At 44.2% G+C, this 25,289-nt stretch overlaps 1 protein-coding gene across 1 annotated transcript in view; it reads right to left on the bottom strand.

Annotated features, from left to right (window-relative positions):
• Positions 1-8,750: 8,750 nt before the first annotated feature.
• Positions 8,751-25,289, bottom strand: part of LOC122395129 (frequenin-1) — a 39,543-nt gene continuing 23,004 nt past the window's right edge. The window contains exons 3-8 of the mRNA XM_043392488.1: positions 21,929-21,953; positions 21,617-21,665; positions 21,439-21,528; positions 19,535-19,613; positions 19,038-19,126; positions 8,751-13,866 (exon numbers count right to left, since the gene is read on the bottom strand). Coding sequence (XP_043248423.1) covers positions 13,699-13,866; positions 19,038-19,126; positions 19,535-19,613; positions 21,439-21,528; positions 21,617-21,665; positions 21,929-21,953 — 500 coding nt within the window. The 3' untranslated portion in view covers positions 8,751-13,698. The remainder of the gene's footprint in view (positions 13,867-19,037; positions 19,127-19,534; positions 19,614-21,438; positions 21,529-21,616; positions 21,666-21,928; positions 21,954-25,289) is intronic.

Here is a 25,289-nt window from a genome sequence, read left to right as displayed (position 1 = left end):
CGCACCCAGGTCGAGAAGTTCGGATACGCGAAACGAGCATTCGACCTCGAAGGGCTACGTTTTCTTGACGGACTATCGCAATCAGCTGAAGCACAGATTGCTTTTGCAGCAGCTCGAAGTACGCGAATGGAAATTTTAATTAAACGGGAACCGGAACGCTTTGAGAACCGCGAATATTCCTGTTGCAGACGGAGGAGAAACGCTTGAAAGTAAAAATCGCCGAGATGGCGATACAGGAGGTACAGTTGAGGATAAAAGCCCTGCACGAGGATATGCGACGCACGGAGGAGCTCCATCGTCTGCGTTTGGCACGCGTTGTTACAGGAGACGGCCATTTTTAATAAGTTCACCGGCTCAAATTCTTCCCTTCTAGATCCAGACATCGAACTGTATAAAGCGTAATTTCGTCTTGAAGCAGCCTGAAAAAATATGAAGAATTATCCTACCTGTCCTGGAAATGGCCCAGATTTGCTCGCAAGCACAAGTCACACGATAAAGCTTGAGAAACTATCGATTCGTCGAACCGAAATTTCGATTTCTTTTCCGTCGCGGGGGCGAACGTAACTCCTTACGTCACGTCGAGGATTAATTTCTTGGGATATTAATCCCGTTTCCCGTCGACGTACGGCTGAACTTTTCTCGTCGATCTTAATTTTGTCGGGATTTTCGAACTTGACGAACGAGGAACGATTAAGCCAGGGGACGCAGGGACGGGTGGAAAAGAATAACGTCACCGTTGACCTGTGCTTCAATTTATTTTTATTAATCACCATCATTATCGTGTGTTACGATGTCGTCGTCATTTAGAAAAAACGCATGGGACCATACAAAATAACAATGCGCTTAGATTTTCGTGGTAACCGAGCAACACCTCGAGGTCGCGCGACGATTGTTCATACTTGTTCGTTTCCGTCGTTGATCGATCGACAAAACCGTATCATCGACGGAACCGCGATACGTCAACGATTTACGTACACCACGTAACAAGATTATTCATTCGATCTCGCGGTTGCGTTTTCGTTCTTCCTTTAATTCCGGTCGATTACATTTATCCCTCCATTCCCTGCCGCCTCGTAATAAGTGATTTTCTTCGTATTTAGTGATTGTTAATAATTATCACAGAAAGTTCGTAAAACAATGACCTTGACGTTTTTTTTAAATGTACACGTGTTTCTTCGTCAATATGTTTGTTTCTCTGTACGAGCGTGCGTGTGTATGTCCTGTGTGCGCGAGTGTAAGTACGTGTTCCATTCTCTTGTCATGTTTGCGTGTGTGTCTTTGATTCGAGAAGCGTCTGGTTCTTCTCCGTTCTCTTTCTTTTCATATATTTTGTTTCTCGGTTTAGTCGAGTGAGAAAGTACAAGTACGCGTTGCAGACGGAAAAATTGTCACGTTGCTGTAAATAGAGTAACAGTAGATTAGCGTTTTTTTTTAGTATTACGTATAACTAGGCGGTAATAGCAGCGATACAAATAGCGATACAAGTAGAACGGTACGCATTAGAGTAGCCTCTTTAAAGTTGCAGCGTTTAAAAATATTTAGTTACGCTATAGTAGAATAGTTCCTTTTAACTTTATGCGTAAAGAGGTTTCTTCTTTTAAAATTGTCGGTGCGCTGAACGAGTGAGAGGAAAAGGGAGAGATTCGAGAAGGAGATGCTGACAGGTGAAAGATCTATCGAAGAACATTGATATTCATCTTTCCGTGGCTGAACAGAAACTGTACCACCCTAACGTTTGTACATTTTTTGCCAACTAACTGTGAAGTAAGCAATAACACGAAGTTGTAATTTCTATTATTATCTGCTGCATCTTCGTGTTTACAAGTCACTTTTCCCCAAAAAATTAAAAACGTGTAATAATTATCCGACGCGTGCTATTATTTTGATGTAAAACCGATATAAATGGCGATAAAATAATTAGCCGAACGGAAACGAATAATTTGACAGAATTTTTTAGCGCCCTGTCCTTGCGTCGATCGTCTCGAGTCTCTTTTCGTTTACGCGAGTATCGTTCAGGAGTGAAATAAAGTCTTGAATGGTAGTTTAACGGATTCACGGAGGTAAGATTGGAACAGACAGCCTCGATGAAATCGAGGATCGGAAGATTAGAATTTCCGGGGTAGGTGGTGTGTGTTCGACTCGATGACTCGAGAGATTCGCGCGAGAACGCGATTGTCGCGAACTGTGTCCCCTTATTGCCCCCATTTACGAACTGCTTCCGCTTTGTACGTTCAAAATTAACTTCCAGACGATCTCATAAACCGAGCAATTTTACTTAGATTCGAACATTTACTACGTAACGTGTTTCTGTGCGTTGCAGAAACTGAAACGAACGTCGAAGCGATCAAAATATGGATACAATCGTCCTGAAAGAAAAGTGACGAAATGCAGAATTTATTAGAAACGAGATTAAACAATAAAGCAATAAAGATCTTTTTACAGGCGATTACTTTAAATTTATCAACAGAGGAATATCGTGTTTTATTAAAAAGGTGTGACTGTGATTGAATTTCCCTTCTCTCTTCTCGATCTCTCCACGGTTTATTAGGAATCGAATATCTATGAGAGCGAGCCTCCGTCGCGGGAGGCTCGCGAAAAATACACCTTGAGAGAATGCAAAAATTCGAAAACACCAGCCCGGGCCGATTAAACGCCCCCCCTCTTTCGCTACCCCGTTTTATTTTTTAGTTTTCTCGTGCCCCACTGGCAATTCGAAGAATGTTGGCTCGACGAAGCATCGTTACGAGAATTTTACACGAAAAGCATCTAGAACTCTCACTAAGCGGAAATGGATCTCTTACCATTATAATTTCCCTTGAAAATGTAAAAATTACTTAAGACAATGCTTAGTTCCTGTGACTCGCTTACGTACGAATAAGTAAATTTAACTGGATTCGCCCCGATTAATTGTCTCGTGCCGTCGCATAAGCGACATCCGGTGATCGGATCGCGATTTATCGGCGAAACGTTCGAGCAAATCGGCAACCCTTAACCTTGAAACGATCTCTCAGACTTTTCGATCGCTTCTCGCAGTTAAACAACGTTCTATAGGGTATAGAAAGTTTTTTTTTTAAAAATGCGCAACTCCCCGGTAAGAAATACGGAGCCGATTTATGCGAACGATCGACGCTGACGTGGCCTCGGAAATTTCAAAGCTCGTTTCGCTCGTTCTCGGTCGTTACTCAGCTCGGTACGCTCGGAATTTTCGTCGCCCCGATCTCCCTTCCATCGTGCACAAGTGCGCCCCGTACAATTTTCCCTGTTTCCTTTTTCCCCGGAATCAAATGGCGAAGTTCTGTTCGCTGTACGGCGTCGGCGTCGGCGTCGACGTCGGGATTGTATTTTTATGCCGATGCTGGGAAAGTCGATAAGCGATCGAGAACGCCACGCTCGTATTTTTCCACGGGTATTAAAAGCGCGGACAGACTGGGGAAATAAACGACGACGATCGGTTCGACGACAACGAGAAGATCGGTAAAGGATGAAATTTAATAAAGCCCCCAAGTACGGAGCTAGGAGGTTAAGAATCGCCGTCACGGAACGCTTCGCGGCGTTGGCCAAGGCGAACGACGACGATCTTCCGGCAACAAAGAAGTCGTTTCTGTCCATCGGAGCAAATAGAAAAATATAAGGGCTTCTTTGTTTTGTTTCGTTTTTTCGTCTTTTTCTTCTTTTCTTTTGAGCGTGATTTCCACGTGGCAGTCCAGCGAACGAAAAATTGCTTGAGCAGGATCGAGTTGACTGCCACCATATCGGGCCTCTTCGTGCGTATGCCAGAGTTTACGGAAACGTAATTTCACTTTTTAGCCGGAAGCTTGCTCGTTCCGCGGGCGCGCGTGTATGTGTGGTTTCGTCTCGAAAGTTTCTGCCCGTTTGCGAGTCGATTAAGTAACGCGAAGGGTCGTTAAAACACTGTTCCAGCGATTCGATGGCCCGTCTCGAAAGATCGTCTAAGCGTCACGTTCGACTCGGCCAACCATCGGCATCTATATTATAACGCAGCCCCCTGCAATCGGAACGCGAAATCCTCGAACCCTTTGCTCCGCGAGGGGATCGCTCGCCCCTTAACGCTTACAATCGCCCCCTGAAAACCGTCGATTTCTTAGAAACCCTTATTAACACCCCGACAATGTTCTTCGATTATTGCTACCCGTCCGAGCGACTGATTATAGGGCTGCGCCTCCGACTATTAATTTACTTCTCTCGCGTTCGCCCGTCGGGGGCGAAAATAACGCCGCCATTTCGAACGTACAATTTTCCGAGTTTCCACCTCGGCTAGGGTTCGGCGCGCGCGAGGAGAACTTTGTGCTGTTGTCGTTTACGTTCGAGTACCAAAAGCGTACTCGAGAACAGGGATGGGCACGTTCCTAATCGTTTTATACTCGAAATACCGTGTCAAATAACGTTGTTTGTTCGTTCGTTTCTCCGGGTCCGTTTCGACCCGTGAAAACTGTCGGGAGATGCTGGTTTGTAATCATTGGTAAAGAATCACGGATACAGGAACGCAGGAATTCCATAGTTGCACATAGAACGCAAGTTAACGAGGTAGTTCGAGTAATTGTTTTAAATACAGTTTGCCCATTCCTGTTCGAGAAGTTGCCGAGCGTATCACGCATACGGGTACGTCGCCTGATCGTAGACACTGTACCGCGTTTCGATAAAAATGTGCTCCGTTCCCGAGCCGGATATCCTTCCGGGCTCGGTGTTGAAACTTTGATAAAAAGATTCTTATAACAGTCGATTCGCGCCCGCGGGCGACGACTACGTTTAACATTATCTAAACCGTAAGATTACTTACCGTTCGGCGTTACTACGGATCGTAAGATAGATGAAGAAAAATGTCTACGGTTCTAACGTGTCGTATTTGAACGTACGAACGACGACGAAAACCATTATGTATCTTTCGTTCCAGAATAAACGTTCGAAATCTTTTAATTCGATCAAAGAATCACTCTGTTCGTTAACGGTTAATATTAGCTGTTCAGAAAATGTACGAAACGGTTCGTCGATCCTCTTGCTGGTCGTTTGCATGCGCATACAACGTCAAACGCGCAAATACGTCGCATAGGGTCGGTAAATGTTAAATTGTTAGCGTACGTTCAACGGTGCGGCAACAAGTGACACGTGAATCTGCAAATAGTCAACAGACGCTTTCGGTGGGTCGAAATCCCCGCTTTTTCGATCAATTAATCGTAGGCACACGATCTCCTTAAAAAAAACTGTCCCCTCGTGTGCTGTTAAATGGACGGGGAAAGTGCAATCGATGGTAGACGAGAGAAAGATACGACGAACGATCGTTGTCAGCAGTTAATGCGAAAATCTAACGATTTCCCGAAAGTTCGAGCTGCAATTTCCTCCCTTGACCTTTCGCGGCGCATCGACGTTATCCTTTCGGTCGGAGTGGCGGCACGTAAGCGATTTCAAACGAGGTTTGCACCGAGTTCTACGTCGACTAGATTCGAACGGTGACCGTGTACACCGTGGATGCTCCGTGCCAACGTTCCCGGCCAAATTTCCCATCTAAGTATTTCAATGAAATGCCAGGAGACGCGGTGAATCTTAAGTGTTTCCGAACTCGAGACGAACTTGTCCGTTCGCGGTCCCTCGTTAACTCCTTCCCGTGGCATTTACCTCGACGAAATCCGGACCCAAACGGCAAGCGTCAACGCGCGGTAAACAGACCAGACTTATGCTAAACTGCTTTGTAACAGAGATTATAAGAATCGTGACCAACTCGTGTGGCGTACCGATAGGAACTGAAACTCAATCACCATCGTGATATTCATGTTTGAACCAAAATTTTTATCACGAGTCAGACTCGTTGAAGTACGGGAAGGGGTTAACGAAACGCGAACCTTATCGAGGGAGGCGCTTGTTAATTGCATCGAGCAGCGACGAGTAGCTCGAGAGCCGCAGATGTTTAGGGATAATTTTACGGATACTCTGTCCGGTGTATGCGGTAAGTTACGGCGGCGATCGCGCTCGGAATCAAGTTACGAAGCTGCTCGAACGTGCCCCGCCTGTCGACGAGGGGTTTGCAAACTTCACGACCGGGAAGAGAAATATGCCAGCCGGGACGAAGATCTCCGCGAATCGTCGATTTCCCGGCTCAGACACACATTTCCTCGCCGCGACTGTTTACCATCTGCTTACTCGCCCGCTTTATATCGCTCCGGTGGAATTTACATAAGACCACCGACACGGAAACGGCATTACGCCGGAAATCAAGTCATTCGCCGTTTCGAAAATCATGCACGCGAATTAGAGAGATCGTTAACCTTCCGTGTCTCGGTTTTCTTAGTAGAGATTGATTTTGGAACGCGATACTTGACGAGGCAGAGTCATCGAGATTAAGCAATAAGCCGAATTAATCGAGCGAGATAAATCGGGGCGGGCATAAGTCGTCGATAACGTCGTACCGCAGCGGACGATATTTCTAGTCGCGGTGCTCGTGAATTCTCGTGGAACTTTGGGAAAAAGACGCTGACGAAGGAAAAACAGTGGGAAGTTTGCCAATATCGAGAGATTTTTCGATGGTCGCCGCCTTGGAGAAAACATAGGGGGTTGCAGGAGGGTCGCGTGTGCCTATTCGCGCGAGCTTGCTTTCTAAATATTTGACGAACCTAAACAACGAGTAACTCGCATGGATCGACCTATCGCAGCTGCCGTTTTTTTTAAAATTTCTCTATGCTTCGATATAGTTTTCACAGAATGCTCGTGTCAGCCGTTGGCACGAATACAATGTAAACGGTTTATTAGAAAAAGAGCCCCAAGGCTTGTGCATACGAGCGACTTTTTGACACGCGATTGTACGCGTATCCCTTTTCTTTCCAGCTGAGAAAAGAAAGAAAGGCACGAAATCTGTCTGCACCGAGGCCAACAAAGAAATAAAGCGTTTCCGTTATATTCGCGTACAGTGAGCGCCACACGTCAAAAAATTGTCTCCTAAAACAATTTAAGGTGAATTTGAATAATACGAAAGATTCTCCGATGTAGTGTCTCCTTTTTCTTTCCCGCCTTTATTTTTCGAACGCGCGGTATAAAGCTAAATGAAATTACGCGCGAACGCTCGAGTCCGTTAACGAAACATTAAAGTTACGCGGGTGGTGGAAAGCTCTCGTGGATAATTCCGCTCGTTTTCATAAATGAAATTCGTCGCGGCGTGAACTTACAGAGTTTACCGTCGGGGAAAATTACGCAAACGTTGGCCCGGGAGCAGTAATCTCGCGAACGACCAGCCCTCCGGAGCAGAAACGAAGCGTAAGTAGCCGGAGAAATTACGCGCGAAATCCCAAACCCCCTCAAATCGTGCTCGATGTCCTTTCATCCCCGAACTTTTCGAACGACCCTAATCGCGGGGACGAGCACAGAAGCACGGTCGCGCGATTTTCCAACCCGTCCCGTAAGTACGCGGCGACGTAATCCGCGAAAAAGCGCGGACGATCGATGTCTCCGATGTATTCGCGAGATTTCTCGAAACGGGCACTCCGCGGTGCCGCCATAAATTAGGAAAAGTTCTGGCTAGGAAAGTTTTCGACGCCCGGGATGAATACGAGAAGCGACTACGAGTATTTCTGCTACGCGGAAAACTTTTGCGCGAAGAAACCGCATCGCGTTTTCGCCGGCTACTCGTTATTGTACCGCTGGTAATTTTAATTATACGACTTATATTTGCAAAACAAACTTATTTTCAGCAAAGAGTTTTTAGCCGTGTAATAAATTTCACCTTGCTTGACACGGTGTTTTTCTTTTTAACTGACGCGTGCAGGTAAAAATTTCATTTCCGTTTATGAAACCAAACCTATCGAGGGATTTGGCGGCTGACAGCATTTACAAAACCGTTTTAAAACTTGTAAATAACAAAAATTGTGAACCGTATCGAGGAATTCAATTAATGAACGAGTGCTATGATTACTCATCCGCGGGCGAGAAAGGGGAGATATCAATTCTACAAATTACTATCGACCGTTAGCCATCGAAAGGTAAATAAAAGCATGTTGACCGTAAATTTCGATTAAAAATGCTGGTGGGTTTAGAAACAGTAATTCAAATAAATATCTGATGATTGGAAAATAATTAGTAGGAACAGAATGAAGTGAATAAAATAGAAAAAGGGAAAACTCAGAAGCAGAGGGTTCATGAACAAGATACTAGAGACGTAGAATTCGTCTCTGGCGCGCATTCAGCCGGCCATAACGTCGGATCAGAGTTTGGTGGTCGAATTTACGAGCACGATAAGAATAACGGAGACACGAATTTTTGATACGCGAAACCTGCCGAGGATAGTAAAGCAGAAAGACAGAGATCGTAAACCGTATCGAAATAGTAAAACGAGAAAACCACCGAGGATCGGGAAAGTATGAGTTTAGAGTGGCTTGACGAAATACGACGGAACAGGATATAAAACACGTATAGGAGAACAAGCAGATCGAGGCTCTGCGAAAGTCTATCGTTTAAACTGTTTAGATAACCGATCGTTTTAATGGGCTTCGATTTGACGATGAATTGAAACGCGCGAGCGGAAGTTCATAATATTATGCATCGTTTTTCGACGAAAATGTTTCTTTAAAGTAAACGGTATCGAACGAATATCCGGGCATAAACCTCGATATTAAAATCCATTCCGGTGGCTGGATTCATAACAGAACCGAGCCACAAAAGGCGAATAAAATGAATAGCCCGCGCGACGCGGAGACGACCGTAGTATACGACACGTTTAAAAGTAACGTAACGCCAGGTGGAAACGAGAAGGTCAGGGCTGGTCGCGTTTATGCAAATTTCAACTAGAAATAAACACGATTCCTCGGGAGGAATTCCCACGCGTGCACCTACGCGGTATCGTCGCGTAAAATCGCTTATTAACGGAGAAAACCGCAGAAAAAAAGCGGCGAGAAGGCGGTCGCGTGAAAGCGGCGTAACTTTCATCTTTAAACGGGATCGAAAAAATCGAGCGCCTCTTGAAACCTTTGGGTCAGCGTCGAGCAAATGATTTTTAAATTATTTAAATTCGTTAGGCGTTACGACGTTACCTCGCGGTCGACCACAGAACGCGAGAGTGTTCGTTGAATTTTAAATGAATTTATATTTATTTCAACAATAGCCTCCTTAACGTTGACGGGGAGACATTTCCGTGCAGCAATTTATAGACGAAAGAAAGAGGAGAATGGAGGAAGCGCGCGAAAGGATTTATAGCGACGGTGTCCTGTTTGTCGAGGAAACGTAACGACTCTTAGCCCAGTTAGAAATTAAGTCGACGAAAAAACCCGAGGCATATTTGATTGTTCGAGAGAGAGTGAGAGAGAACAGACAACCGTATCAAAGGTGAAACAAGGGTCTGACATTGACAAAGGGAACGGGTGCATTAATTTCAAAGTTGGAATTCGGAAAAAAAATGCGACAATAACGTCGAGGTGTCTGTTCCGGTCGACGCGACAGAAATTCCTTCGAGTATTTCTGGGGGACGGAAGTACGCAAGATTAATTGCTGCTCCTGAAGCCTGGCTACACCAGAGGTACCTGTAATGTCGTTTAATTAACCCTTCCACGGTAAGTGCGTTTCATCGTCGTGCTACGCGAACAACAAACGAAATTCTTCAGAAATGAAACTCGAAGCGTGGTCGCGATCGCTCGACTCGATGTAAAACACGTCCCGAAGCTCGAATTTTCCAATCGTATTTCAGAGATGGGCCAATATTTTATCGCCTGGACGAATAAAAGATATAGAGTTTCGATTAATATTACGATCCGAATTGTATAATGGAGTTGCGTTTTACGTTTGAAGGAGTAAAAGTTTAACAGCTTTACCGTTTAATCGAACGAACGTTGCCCACGAATCACTGCACGGAGTATCTACTAGTCTGTTGCTCGAGTAAAAGTCTGCCCACCTCTGTTCTACTTCTTTAGAAAGCATCGGACGTTTTGGAAGTTACTCGAAGCGCGCGAGCTATTGATCTCGAACGAAGTTGTCCGTTCTGTGCTCCATTTTCTGTTTACCGGAGTTTACTAAAATTACTGCAATACTATCCGGTATTTTGGTGCTTTGACATTACGACGGCTAAGTTAGAGACTTTAGTAATAGTTTTAGCAAACGAATATCGCGAAACACACGGTGACTCTGTGAAGGAAGTATTTCGAGTATTAAATTTGAGAGATGCGAATGAAAATGTATTTAACGCGGGAACGACGTCCGCAAATAACCTACTTTGTAGGAGAGGAGGAGGCGCGGAAACGCGCGGAACTGTAACGTGTGTCGGCGACGGACGCGCGAATATTTGCTTTAATTTTCAATTAACAACCTGGATAAATTGTTCCATTCGAACGACATTCCGCCACGCGCTTTAATTTGACACTGAATAATTGCTTTAAAGTGTTTTCGCCACGGTTAGTTTTCAAATTGCAGACGCAACGATCGCTAAAAAAAAGTAGCTCGCTCCTCGGCCCGGCGGTCGATCCCGTTTATTTATTCGTGAACGCCGAGTTTGTCGTAGAATTTTCCTTCCTCTTACCGGAAAAGAATCTAGGTTAGAGAGTCTTCTACTTCGTACCACCGAGAAAGCCATTTCGCTTCGAATGGATCCCTCGCGTTTGACAGCAGCCTTTTCAAATTCTGCATATATATTTGTACGCGTTCCAAAGAAACGGTATATTTTATCAAGAATGCATGGGGATTTTCTATCGACTCGATTTCGGGGGAACAAAAATATTTCAAACACCTAAAGCTCGAAGAAAACTGGTCTCAGAGTAGCAGAGTGAAGGATTACAGAAATCGTTGCTCGTTTCCGCGACGACCCATAAGCGATCGAAAGTAGTCGCGAGCTTTCCGGCAGATTCGAATCGGTGACAAAGATACCGGAAGCCTCGAAATTCCGATCAGTTTCCTGCGTGACGGACCACAATACCGTTACCGCGCTGCATTTCCTGCCATTTTACGATCGTTCGAGCGAACAGCGGTCGCTGAATGAGGGAGGATATCGGAGGGAAGGGGTTTGGGTGACAGAAAATAAGGGTGGGATGAGCTCTAAAATTCCAAACGTCCGTGAACCTACGAGTCCTTCAATGCGCGCCCCTTCGGGGTCTTAAAAAACCACCGACTCCGGTTTCGTTTTCATCTATTCCGCTATGGCCGATGTCCTCCCCACGTATGCGTCCTTTCACGATGGGCACATCTTGCGAAGAAACCCGCAACTCCGCATATTTCAGAGATAAACGAAACCGCCGACGTCGCGCGGGAATTACTTTTTCCCTTCTTCCATTCCCGAGAGACCATCTACGCCTCTACTTGTTGAATTCGTACTGATTCTACCGGATCGAAACTTTCGACGAACTTCTGCTGGATTTCTATTATCGCAACTTTTACCGAGCGTCGATTATTGAAACGTCGTTTATCAATATTTCCAAACAACAATTTGCTGCGAACGACCCGAGTGGATTAAAAGAACGAGAAAATGAGTACGTCGGAACGGTTTCGTGACCGCGACTCATAATATGGCGCTTCGAGATAAGAAATCCTGTTTCTCGCGCACCGGGGGGTGAATCCATTAAGGCTTAGTTTAAATTGAACGGTCGAATCTTGATCGACGTTTCTGCGAAATGAAATTTTCCTCTCGCTTAATATTCGAGACTCGCTAACGACCGATTTCGTAAGCGCGAAGAACGGACGAAACGGAAATAGAATACGTCGGGGCGAAAAATAAAATCGGGACAAAGTCTGTTTCGTTTCTCGCTGTATCGAGAACAGCACCCATCCTTGAATTCTTAATGAAGGTTCGTCTGGTAACCGGAATTTCTTTAAACCATAATTCTATCGAGTGTATTTTTAAAAGGACATCCAGCCCGGAGACCTCGGTAAATACGTAATATCTCCGTGGAAGACGGTATCCCGGTGGTAGTTTTCCCGTTAAAAGATGTATCCTTGCGCGCCGGCTCGCAACACGCTACCACGAATAATACACGCTCGCGTTTCGTTCCTCCTTCGACGAGAAAGTTACGAGATTCCTGGCGATCCTCTCCTTTTTTTTCCTTTTCCCGTCGCATACGTAATTCGAATCTCGCGAAACTTTCATCGCGCAAATGGAAACGAAATTTCCTCCCGCTAGCGAGAAAGGCGTGGCAAATATGAGAATTTAAAGAAGAAAAGGGGACGCGAAAGGAGAAAGAAATTGTCTTTCACGGTGCAACGGCGAGAAAAGCCGTGGCATTAGAGCGTGGCGGGTGAAAGGTCGTGAAATTTAGCCCTCTTTCGTTCCCCCTTTTACCCTCCGTCGCATATTTCAATACTTTTGCCGTGGAAAAGGATACCCGGGCAGCTCCGCCCACGTTCGCCAGCTTCTTCCGTGGATTTTGTTTTCCACAGATTCGCGTATTCGACCGGCCACCACCCGCGAAAGGGCGAAACGCTCGCTTTAATCACTTCCTGCCCTCTTTCAGCTCCGTTCTTCTGTCTCCAACCCTTTCAGCGCGAGCTCCATTTCGATCGCGATATCGCGCCAACCTCCTAGCAACTCGAACTCCGTGGAAATCTTTCGGTAAATAGCAATAAGAAAGCCATTGACACCGAATTCCGTTGTACAATGCACAAAATTGATATATTTAATCGTCACAAAATGAAATTTAAAGACTATAGAACGCTTTTGCCAATAGTTTCGACTTAAAGCCTTCTCTGTATCTCCGATAGTTTTAAACGCAGAATCAGGGGATTGGTGAAACTTCAGTGGGTAGTTTCGCCCCTGAAACTCGTATCGCCGCCTCGAAAGACGCTAATCCCCCGTTTTTAACCGTACTACAAACCCCTGCGAAGTTTCACCAACGTCGTGGAAGTTCTCGCACGATCGACGATCGACGAGGTCCTGAACCCATAAAAATGCAAATCGAGCGTAACTTCCGTGTCGCGATAAAAGCGTTAACTCGCGCGCACGAAACAACCCGGTCGAAACAATTATTCGCCGCCTTGGAAATTACCAGAATGGCTACGAAGTACGCACGCGAGCGCGAAACTTTTCACCAAACACGATACACAGAGAGATCGACGATAAGTTCTCCGTTAAGGTTTTCACGCACAACCGCCGCGGGGAATCGATAAGCAGATAATATATAATACACTCCTATTGTTACTTTAACATCAATCCAGGTTTCTGTGCTTCGAGCAAACGCACGGATCGAAGAGAACCTTCCGAACATCCCGTTTCGCGCATCGAAATTTAATAAAAACGGGATCGATGCAGTTCCATTTTTAGCGGCGGATTCCTTCGGGAGTTCCTGGAAACTTTGATCCCTCGAGAGAACGCAATTTGGGAATTTCGTTCGTCGTTCGTAGAAAAATAGTCGACGGTTTCGGTCGAGTACGAAGAGCTAACAAAACTAACGACTACTCGACATCCACTACGCGAGACTTCTACGGTATCTAGGGGTACCGTCGCGACGAACGGGAAGAAAATCGTTTCTGCAATGGGAAGGAGAAAGAGAATACGTCGAAAATAGTCGCGCGGTGTCGGTTTGAGGAGCGTGTACCTACGTATGCGTGTACGCCGGCTGCACGATCGGTTCACGGGCGAGCTGCGCCTCATAGATCGCTCGTTTCTCTTATCCTGATCGTTTCGACGATCGATATCTCGCTATCCGTTTCGACGATTCGTGGCGACGATCGAATCGTACGACTTTCAACGATCGGAGAGAGTCGTCGAGCCCCGACGGAGATTCAGCATTACTCGCCGCCCAGTGATAACGCCTGCACGATCCTTGGGTCGGCCTTGCTACCCTCCCGAAACTCCTCGAGGGTCAGCTTGTCGTCGTGGTTTTTGTCCATGTGATCGAAGATCATGTCCACCCTTTTCTGCGGCGTGTTTTCGTCTTCCGCCTGCGGCGTCTGACCCTGCAACATCGCGCACCCGATCCGTTAGACAATTTTTTACTGGCCGGTCCGTGGTTCGCCACAACCACTTTCCCGTTATCGATCAGAGGTCACGATATTCAAAGCAAACTCGAGACCACTCGAAGAAAAATCACGTTTCTAATCACTCAACGTTCACAAAAATGATCAAATTGCTTCGTTTCTAATAAAGTGGAAAGCAATTATTTTCAACCCTTAAACGGTTGGATCGAACAGAGGTCTTTCCAAATATGGGCGTTGAATAATAGTTAGTCGGAGCACGTGACCTGGAAAAATATTAATCCCTCTCTTTGCATCGAAAGACGTTAAGAAATCAAACCGTTTCGGCTCTGGGAGCATTCCGGAGAGCTTTGCTGTCTGTTAAAACGTCAAAGAGATTCGTACTGTCCCTGAACTATTGATTTCAGTTTCACGGCGGAAGGCAAATATCGCTTCGAGCAAAGGAATAATTTCACCGAATCCTCCGATCCTCCTAATCCTCGTTAGCTCGCAGAAATGCGAATAAGGTGGATCGATTCGTTGCTACCTCTGACTTCGCACAATGTAAATATCTATAGTACGTTTAAAAAAATAAAAAATTTCCCAAGATCAGAGTAAAGATTCTTACGAAAGAATAATCCGAATTTTTCTAATCAGTACGCGAGGATCGCGATAAAAATGCTAAACCAGAACGGGAGGAAAAGATAGAGCCTCGACGACAGTTACTGGAAGCTTTCGTGCAAGTAACGTTTGCAAAATAGGGTCGAACGAAGTCTTCCGTTGCGTTATCCGAGAACTTACCGTTCATCGGCGATTTAACGCGCCTGAAATACATCGCAGACTATCGCCGCCATTTTGGTCCTTGGTATACAACGAACGCGAGCACGAAGGCGCGCGTATCGCGATCGGTTGCTTCGAAAAAAGAGCGAAATTAAAAGCTAGAAACATCCGACGATACTAAAAATAAACCTTAATATTTTCCTTTCGTATTTCATAACCCGGTTGCGGTTGAATTAAACATTTTCGCAGCAATGTACACGCTATGCGCGTATACATTTCACGAAAGGGCGTATCTACGATCTCGCGTTCGCGTTAGCTTAAGAAAGTAAAATTTGCATCGTTTTGAGCAGTGTTCGTGTTACGCGCTCGGATATTATAAAGGTAAACGGAACCGATACGTGTCCTATCTCGTTTAAAGCTTGAATTATACCGCGACACTTTGCGAGCCGGTCGAGAGAGAAATCATTGGATAAAAGTCTTCCTTTGTCGTTGGTGTCCTGGTTTCGATGCAGCCCCGTTCCGCAAACACATCGGGACTCTGGAGGATTAACGCGGCGCATTTCCTACGACGAAAATGTAAATTGCACCAGGACCGGCGAACCATAACTTTGTGCCAAGATACAATGTTTCTCGAACTGGAGACTTTTTGTTTTTAGCGAATGCTGGTTAAAACGACGATACGTAGAAAAATATACGTTACAAATAAACGTACGAGTAAACTCAGATTAAAGTAATAACAGAAATGGTAACTTGTGTTTTCCAACTTATACGCTAGTTATGTAGTTTTAGTGTGCTAGTTTTAACTAGTTTTGTATTTGGTTATTGTCTGGAAACAGTGCAAAAGTGAATCGTTTCTCGCCACGTGGTGTATACTAAACATACTTACGTTTGCGTTAGCAAGTTTAAGCAGTCGATACGTTCTGCTCTAATTGTACGTGGTTTGGAGTTTAAGTTGAGACCAGAATCGTCACGAAATTCCACAGGAAATGGTAACCTATGTCCTCTTACTTGTGCGTTAGGATTTAATTGTTGCTCGTGTATATTAATATAATTGTCCATAATAAGTCGTCTTAATGATTAACTATAAATATCGATGTACATCTTATGTAGATTAGGATTCAGTGAACACAGAAATATTTCCAGTATGACCAACCAAATGTGTGCATCGATTGTGCTGGAAACAGGATGGTAAACTCGCTGGACCAAAAAGTCTGCCTTCGAAGGTTAAAAAATAATGAAAATAGTGATAAATAAAGGTTAAAATTGATGGTGCAAGCTGGCCTAGAGCTTCTACCGACGATTTTAAAGTCTTTAACATTTTGATCATCGACCAATCGCTCGTCACCGATAAATTCGGAAAATCGTCATTAATCAAAATGTCAAATTAATGTTACAAGCGATAAAATTGATCAGCACATAGCGATAGAAGCGATATTAAGGATCTATTAAATTATAAACGCGTTTCGCGTTAAATAATGGATGAAAATCCCAGTTCGAAGTGTTATTTAACTAAATCTAATAGTCCTCCCAATTTCTATCATATTCGCCAGAACTTTTAGACATTTTTCCAAAATAATTACGTAACATTTGTACACGGATCCACGTTACAAACGAGACAAATTGTCCTCGAAACGGTTCTGCGGTGAACAATTTGTTCATTTTTGTATTCAGCGCGACAAGCAAAGTTAAATGATGCTGATATTGCATGTATTTGTCACGGTTGACATTTTCGGTATTCAATGACTAAATTTCATATCTGTAGAAAACTTTTTTCCACGTTGAAAAATGTTTTTAACAGTCGCCCGGAGAGAACTTGTCCCGCATGAAAAAATTGCAAACCAAAAAATAGAGCTCATGTGTCCATTGAAAGAATAGACTACGTTGAGCAAAATATTGTCTGTTAGCTAACAAAACTCTTTGATTACGTTAAAACGAAGAAACTCGAACCTTTTTGAATACTCGTGCGCTTAAAAAAACCCCTAATTTCGGGCGAAAGTAGGACGGGGCAGCCGATAGCTTGTTCCGATATGGTGGGAGTAATTTCTGATGTTCGACGGTTTGATTTCCGATCGACTGATTTCACCAACGCTCGATTCAAAGCGTGTTACGCCCGAGGAAACTTTGCTTCTATCGCGAGTCGGTAATACACGATCGCTACATCGCGTGGAGGATCGATCACCTTATCGACTCTTGGCATCGTCCATTATTCTAATCCATTACGTTAAGATCCGATCTAAGGGACTCACTCTCAGCCGACATAAACGAACCAATCGACTATCGAATTATCTATCCTTCGGCGATCTACGGTCCAAATGGTAAAACATTATCACGGATTTGTTGGAACGAGCGTGTCGATATAACTGGTAGCTGACAAAGATTAGGAGACTAGGATGGATATTTAAATGTTGGTATCTATTTTACGTTTCAATTTATATAAAATCCCCGGGGTAAAGAATTATCGATTTGGTGTGGAGTGACCCGGAATCGTTGGTTAAACATCGCGAGTTTCGGTATCGTAAAAATGTTAAGTTTCGCGTTAAATCAACGTCAGGGAAGTTTGCCCGCGCCTATAGGGGCGCAGCTGCTGGCTTGCGTAGCTAATCAGCTATTTATGACGTTGGAGTTCGGTGGAAGCGTTTAATGACAAAACTCGCGCGGTTCGTTGTTAACGTACGACAGCGAATTTCGTTAATAATTAATTCCCCCAGACGAGACAACGCTTCTTTTTGCAGCCCGTGTTAAATAGAGGGAAACAGCATAGTAATTAAAGGCGCGATCGAAACAAACGGTTAGTAATGGCCGTCTATAAACTTGATAACGCGGATAAGAATAATGGGCGTCGATAGTTGGCGCGAGTGTACAGTTAATCTCTCGAAAGTAATCTTTTCTATTATCGAATAACGATTAAGGCTATCGGCTTTACTTTATAAACTGGACGTGGAAAAAATTCTGGTTGTTCGCGAACGAAAGTCAGCGGGGAAATAACCGACTGATTCCGTTTGCGCGAGAAATTATCGCGTTGGCTCTCGTTCGCGACTTTTTCCTAGAATCAATTTGCCTATCCAATTACATTCGCAGTATGAGCATTATGAAATCACTCCATCTGCTATTGTCGTGCGTTCCTCCCCCTCCGACAATAATCCAGTAATTATTCCGCCTTTTGTTTGAGTTTCCATGCGGCACAAAATTCGAGCTCCATTATCTACAGATTTCAGACGGTTGATATTTCTGTCAGTACCAATGTTATGGGGTTTTAATTCCTCTCTAGGTAACCTAAATTCCTATTTCCGTTATGTTGAATTGTTTTTTAAAAAAATGTTCCGTCAGATCGAGAGCTCAATTAACGCGGTTCGTAACGTTTACTTTGAAAAAATTTAAATCGGACAAAGTCAGCAATTCGGGGAGCACGAATACTTCCGAGACCCGCTGTATGCACGGAACTATGCTGGATTGCTCGTCGATATTCCAAACATCCCATAATTGCGCTTCGGAGTAATTATCTTCGAGTCAATAGTCACCGGCACAAACGACTTTCTCGGCCAACGTGATCTCTGACCCGGGATTTTCCTGCTCCGTCGACGCCAATGCGTAGCAGACATGATTGATAACGCTGAATCCGCGTGGAAATTCGGGCATCGATCGCGCCAAGATTTTACGCCAGTTTCCACAACTTTTATTCCGACTATTTTTCCAATATCTCCGGATAGAAGGGCTCGGTTGAAAGGGTTGATTTTTCCCTTACCGTCACGAAACGTTCTACTTCTATTATATATATTTCAAACGTTAGGTTGTTGTTACCGTCGCGAAGCAGTTTCAAAGAACCATCGATTCTCGTGTACGAAACGGAGATTCCTTTGACTTCGCCACAACATATTTCATTCCTTTGACGTTCCTCTGTTTCCTCGAGCAAGACAGTAATTGTCCCATCTTTTGTCCCGGATCATATACTTTGCTGGTCTCGAGTAGGTTGACCATCTTGCTTTGGATAATTGATTCGCCAAGTCCTCTCGATTCCCATTTCTGTTATTCGAGATCCCCTCGAACTCTTTTTTCCTCGATCTCCGAAAGTTACTTTCGGATAAAGACGCGCCAATCGTTGTATAATCTCTTAAAGCGTTCCGGGAATGTAGGTTACCGTTTATCGAGGCGATCGGAGAAAGATACAGTATGTATTTGTTATCCGTTTAAAGTTAATTGCGTCCGTCCTCGCGATCGCTATCGATGCTTCTACGATCGATTAACAATGGACACGAATTCCGAGAAATTGTTCGACGATGGAAGCTGCTTCCCTTCTTGGAAAGCAATCGACGATAACGGGGGAATAGGGAATTCTGGGTATAGCAAAATGGTGTATCGAGACGTTTTCCTCGATACCTTAAAAACGATCTACTCACCACCATCTCGTATATCGCTTCGACGATATTGTACATCTCTGCCCTCGTGATGAAACCGTCGTTGTCCACGTCGTAGAGCCGAAATGCCCCTGAAAATAAACACAGAATCCACTTCTTCGCTGCTCCATTCCCTTCAAACGCGTTACGATACTTATTAGTCCATTTACACCGTGAATGTACATTGGAAACAAGTATATAGCTTGAAAACTTTATGACAAATCTAGCGTTTAATTACAACCAGAGAAACAACAGGAGTGATTACTGTGATGTGCCAAGAATGCGTAGTTGAAACTAATAGGAAGCGGTTTGAAATAGTTTGAATCGTCGCTCGAACGTGGAGGATTTCGAGTACTTGACAGAGAATGTAATTTGACGTGTAAATCAATCTACCAAACAACGTACGAACTTGTACTAATAAGTATTTAATATGATTTTGCAACCGTAGGTATTAGTCGCGGTTCCAAAATCACACGTTAAGAGGATTAAGTTCTACTTACAATGGAGTTTCTCGTCCAGGTTGCCGCGCGACGTCACCGAGAGCGCCCTTATGAACTCCTCGAATTCTATCGTGCCATCCTGCGAGACAATAATCGACGATCCGGCTTATATTTTCGTCGACGACGAGAGCATGTGTTTTCCTGCGATGGCACGAGTTCCGTCGACGCGCTCGTGTGCCGCGAAATCCGATCGAATCGATCGATTTACCGTACACGGGGGCGGATTTTCCATCGAACCGAGGAACCCTCGGTTTCGTGTCTTCGAACAGAAGCACCTAGCGAGAGCTCCTCCGTCTTCGATATTATAATTTAACTACCATCCGGAAGTCATCTTGGAAGACTTCAATTTTAGTATTAACAAGTACTCTTATTTATAGTAGGTCTTCCAGTAATTACGATAATAAGCAAAAAGTGTCGAATAAAATTGTATCGTACAGGGGTTTCGTTTTCGAGATAATTAAATTTGAACTGTTGGATCGACGTGCGATCGAGCTGGCGCGTCTGGCCATGACTCGTTGCTTCTACTTGCGCGGATGTCAAACTACTCTGTCGCACAAGGCACTTTTTCGACTTATTTTTTCACACAGAATTCACGAACGAACTATATACGAGAAACTAAACGTAATTATAATACCTGAAGGCATTGAGAATTATACAAATTTAAAGTTTTAGTATTCGTATCTCGATAGATCTAAGTGTTCGTAGAAATCGATCCATTTCGTTCGATGGCGGGACTCTTGAGAAGTATTTCGTTTTATCAAAAATGTTTGATAAGCAGACGATGGAATGTCTTAGTAGACGTAAAATTAATAAATACACAAATGCCGACGAACCGGCCTTTAAATTGAAAAATACCAGAAGGGATATCGGATAATGTTAAACGCGAGGACACCGCGGTAACGTAAGATCGTTTTGTGTACGAAACACGAAATAAGAGTGTCGCGGATTGTTCGAAGGGCTGGAATTGTTTTATCGATCCGTGGCGACCGCTTTTATTCGCTTTTGATGGCCCCTCTCTTTCCGTCATCCGTTAGTTTAACCTCGTCGCGATAAATTTTCGTTTAAGGACTGTGAAATGTAAATGTAAAGATCTATGGAAAAGCAATCTTTTATCGCGGACGTGTAAAAAAGAGAAAAAATGGATAGGAACGCTTTGCGTAAATTTCAAAGAACGTCGCTCAATTGTACGCCGATATCTATGGAACTCTACACCAAAAATAAAGCATTAAAAAATATTAGATTCGTGTATTCACGTTCTGTAGTTAAAAAACTACACTCAGAACTGCGCATGAAATACCTGTTTAAACCAAACTCCTCGAGAACCGACAGACGTGGAACAAAATGGTGAATATGAGAAAAGTTTGGTTTTTTGACGTCATAGTGGTGCCATTATAGTAAGTCAGATTGCTTTTTATCAAGCATCGGTAACTAAATTTGAAATTAATTTGTACCTAATATTTATCATTTCTGTGGTCTCAACAATTATTTCTAGCCACAAATTATATTTTCGGTTAGATTTAAAAAATGATTGTAATTGACCCCTGTAATCGAAAATAATTTTTTTATATCGAGTATTCACCAGAGCGCTGATTATCGTAGAATCGAGGATCGATCGATTGATCGGTCACGAACAAGCTAATTGAGTCGTGAATAAAGCTCCCGGTGTAAAGTCAAGTCGATTAGGAGCAGTCCTCGTTCTACTCGGGTTGTTTTATTGAAACGACATTAACTCGAGGTGATACATTTTCACGCTCGTTAATTCGCGATCCCGGAATCGTAAGATCGTTCTTTTTATACTCGATGGAGGCGTTCGCGGAAATGTGTGTCGAGGCCGTGTTACGGATTTCTTTGCCTCTTTCTTTTAATTAGTAACGCGTTTGGCATCGAGTGATGAAGGGACTTACGCTGTTCTCGTCAAAGACCCTAAAGACAAGCGAGGCGAACTTCGAGGGATCGCCATCAGGAAAGAACTGCTTGTAGATCTTTATGAAACCCTGGAATCACGCAACGGACACGTTTACCCTTTAGTACTATTCGCACGTATCGATTTTTCTTTAATTAATGTGCAAAACCAGGTCATACCTGTTCCGTCAGCTGGCCATCGGGGCAGTCTTTCAGGAATCCTTTGTGCCTAAACAAACAATCGTCCAGCGTTATCGAACTTCGTTTTACCGCCGGCACGAAAGCTCTCTTTCGAAGCTGAATTTTACTATCGATCAACAGGGGAACCAAGCTAATAATAATAATACGCGATCTCAGTAGTTTGCAAATTTACTCGATCGGTAGACAATGCATTAATGCAATCGTTTTGAAATTCTTAATTGGACAATTTTATTTAAAACGAACTCTTTTTGGTTCGGGACAGTAGCCGGAGCTTTGGCTCGTGGAACTCACCATTGTCGAATCTCCTTCTCGGTAACTGAAACAGAAATAAGCGGGAATGGTTTTAATCGAGCGGGAAATGCGACGAGTGGCTGAGGCTCGTGGGGGAAAACGTTTCGCAAATAGGGCGGGAAAGAACATACGGGTGATTTGCCGCTCGATGGACTGCATTTCTCTAAATTCGTATAAAACTCTTCGAAAATTTAAATCTAAAAATTTGTAAAATAAATAAATATCTGGAAATTGGTTTCGACTATATTCAAAATACCTTTGAGGAGGAAATTAGAAAAAACAAATTTAAATGGCTGACCATCGTTGGTATCGAAACGCGCGCGCGCAGTGATGGTTTTTCGAGAGTCTGGATTATTTTATTCGACAGTCTGCGAAGGAAAGGAGCTGGCCACGCGTTCGGTCGAATCCAATAGTTTATTTGTGTCGAAAATGGCGAATGATATATCGCACAATCGAATCGGTGAGATACGCGCATCCGTAGGAGTCGGGGGAGGAACTCCTGTTGTCCGTCGAGTATTTTTCTCGCTAACAATCGTCCGTATCGATCGTCTCCAGCGTACCGCCGGTTTCGGATAAATTGAATTTATCGTTGAAACGGCGGTCTGCATTGCGGGAACATTTCGGGCCCGTAGAAGGCCGAAGGTTTGCGAGCATTTTCCCTGGGATTTTCGGACGCGCGACGTTTTCGCCCTACGGCCTCGATTCGCTATCGAAAACCGATCTAATGTCCCGGAATAGTTAATTAATCCGTGTCGTGTTTCGGGCGGAACTTTAACGCGATCCTCGAACCACGTTTGAACTAACCAGTCGGAGTGTGTCCTTTTCAATTTTCTCATTATCGAAATTCACCGATCACCAGCGATCCTTTGTTAGATTTAACGGCGGCCTGTCGCTCGACCTCACTCTCTGGATCATACGTAAATCAAAGTGCAACGTGTTCGAACAGACGGGCGTGTTATTATTTAAATGGCTGAGAGCCCTCTAATTACACTCGTAAAAATCTTAGATTCTACCTCGCTTTGTATTAGCATGCAATAAATTTTAATAATTTATTTTAGCAACGTACAAACTGAAAATGCCATCTTTGATGCCCCAGTCGGATTTAAAGAAGCGAATCGAAGGAGCACAAATTGCCAGCGACGTTGGTACGACATCGTCTTTTAATTGGGGACGATTTAGCGATTTCTTCGATGGGATTTTAGGGATAAAAATCTATGGTCTTGTAATCTTTGAGGTGAAACAACTGTTCCGCCCGGGGCGATTCGACGGTTGATGTATCTTGTTATTGCGACAGCTTCAGAGACACTGGTAATTCTAAAGGATAGACAGTCCTAAGTAGAAGCGACAGGGGACGAGCTATCGCAATACTAATGGTCTCGACATTGTTTACGAACGCAAACAGAAGTAGCATCGTCTAGCTAGATTAGGTCAATTGAGCACATGTTGGCTAGCTTAATTGCGTGCATTACGAATACTCGAACTCCATTTTCTCCCGTCATTCCTCGCAACCAACGCGAGCCACAAGGTGGACGACCCTTTTTTATGAAATCTATTCTAAAAGCGTTCTAGAAGCGTGGAGCGTTCCCTTCGCTTTTCACGAGCGAGAAAGCCGTACAAAAACTAAAATCTTCGTCGCGGAAGATAAAACTACAAAGGATGGGCATCTCGTCTCGGGTAGAAAAAGCAGAATTTCCAAAGAAAGAGTACATTGGCCCGACGCGACGTACGAAAGTCGTCTTCTTTTGACAGACCGCGCATACATAATCTTTCTCGCTCGTCACTTCGTCCGCGCTCGACTTTTATGGCCTTCGATAAATTTTCACGTGGTTTTCGAGCGAGCCTGGCAGACACTGGGACAAGGCCACTTCATTTTTTTCAAAGGGCTTTCGAGAGAGCCAGTCGCGTGTTTTCAGGTACGTTTTTACTCCTCTCTTTTCGTCTCATTTTCCCTCCCCCCCTAGCCCCTGTTCAATTGCGTCACAATCCGCACGGACACTCGATAAAGCGAATTCAGAGGGAATTATACTTGGAACGCGTCCGCAATTCTACTTCGTTATCGTCCGTTGTGGCTCCGCACGATCCACGGAATTTTATTACGCTTCGACTCGCCTACAGGCGTTACACGATGCTCGAATATTCCACTATATCTCGAACCACTGAATTACAGTACAAAATAAGGTACAGGCCAAGGAAAAGCAAACGGAGGCAGAAGAAACGATGAAGTATAAAGAACAATCTTCTTCGAAGGTATCAAGCTCGTACGCGTACAATTTCCACGAAACGAAATCGTTGGAGATCGTTCGTTGCGTTTGCATGAAATTTGCGAGGACTGCTCCTTCGACCCGCTAAACGATTCCGCCTTGAATTACGGCGAATCGGAGAACGAATTGGAAAATAACGCCGGTCCCGTTGCGTCTCGGAGACAGGATCGTCGTTGCGGTAATACTAATTGGTCTTTCCCAATCGGACATCAATCTCCTGGTTGCGACGCAAGCAGCGTCCATCGTCGAGCGGACAAACGGGCTCGCGAGAAGATAAATTTGTCGTTGCTTCTATGGAACGTAATTTGCGCTAAGCATCAACGCCGATGACTGTGCCTCTGGAATCGCGAAAATATTTCAAACGCTACTTCAAGCAATAAATTCTTTACGATTCGAATGAAACGAAATGTTTTATTTCGGTAGTCCAAAGCATCGAAATAAATTGTGAAAGTAGTAGCCGAAGCATAAAAATTAAGCGTTATCTGATAATAAATCAAAAGATAGAGTGGAATGGAGTGTAAGTAAAGGTTACGATCGGCTGGTGGATACTTTTTTAGCCACGGTCATTTGTCTGTATACTTGTTGAGCGGCCGTAGATCAAACACGCGAACAAGTCGAAAGTTAGCGATGGAAACGATATGGTCGGGTCGTTGGTCTCCGGAGATCCGATGGCTCCAACGTTTTGGTCGCAGCGAGGAAGGCTCGAAGAGAGTAATTAGCCGCCGTAGGGGATAATCTGGAATGCTTCGAAGAGCCTATCGATCATCTCGACGAGCACCTGACGCGCACCGAACGCCGGATAACTGCAACCCGATCCGACTCCAGACATCTTGACCTCACGGATAATCTTATCGGAAACATTTTACGGCCCTTTCGGAAATTTCTATCCGCGTGTCCGGACAGGATGCTCCCAAGAGCGTCGAGAGAGCCGTTTTCGGCGGGAGACTCTAAAAATTACGAGAACTTGCCGGGGATACTTTGTTGCCTATTAACCGGGTACGCGTGTAAAGGTCGGCACCGAATTGTTAATAAAACGCTCGATAGACCCTAAAACAGCTTTCAAACACGTAACGGAGTTAAAGGCTGTAGTTAAAGGTCGT

The sequence above is a fragment of the Colletes gigas genome, unplaced genomic scaffold (genome assembly GCF_013123115.1).
Source record: "Colletes gigas isolate AHSC1104 unplaced genomic scaffold, ASM1312311v1 Colletes_gigas_Sc00005, whole genome shotgun sequence".
In the NCBI taxonomy this organism is placed as follows: Eukaryota; Metazoa; Arthropoda; class Insecta; order Hymenoptera; family Colletidae; genus Colletes; species Colletes gigas.
This window is presented reverse-complemented; position numbering and strand designations above follow the sequence as displayed.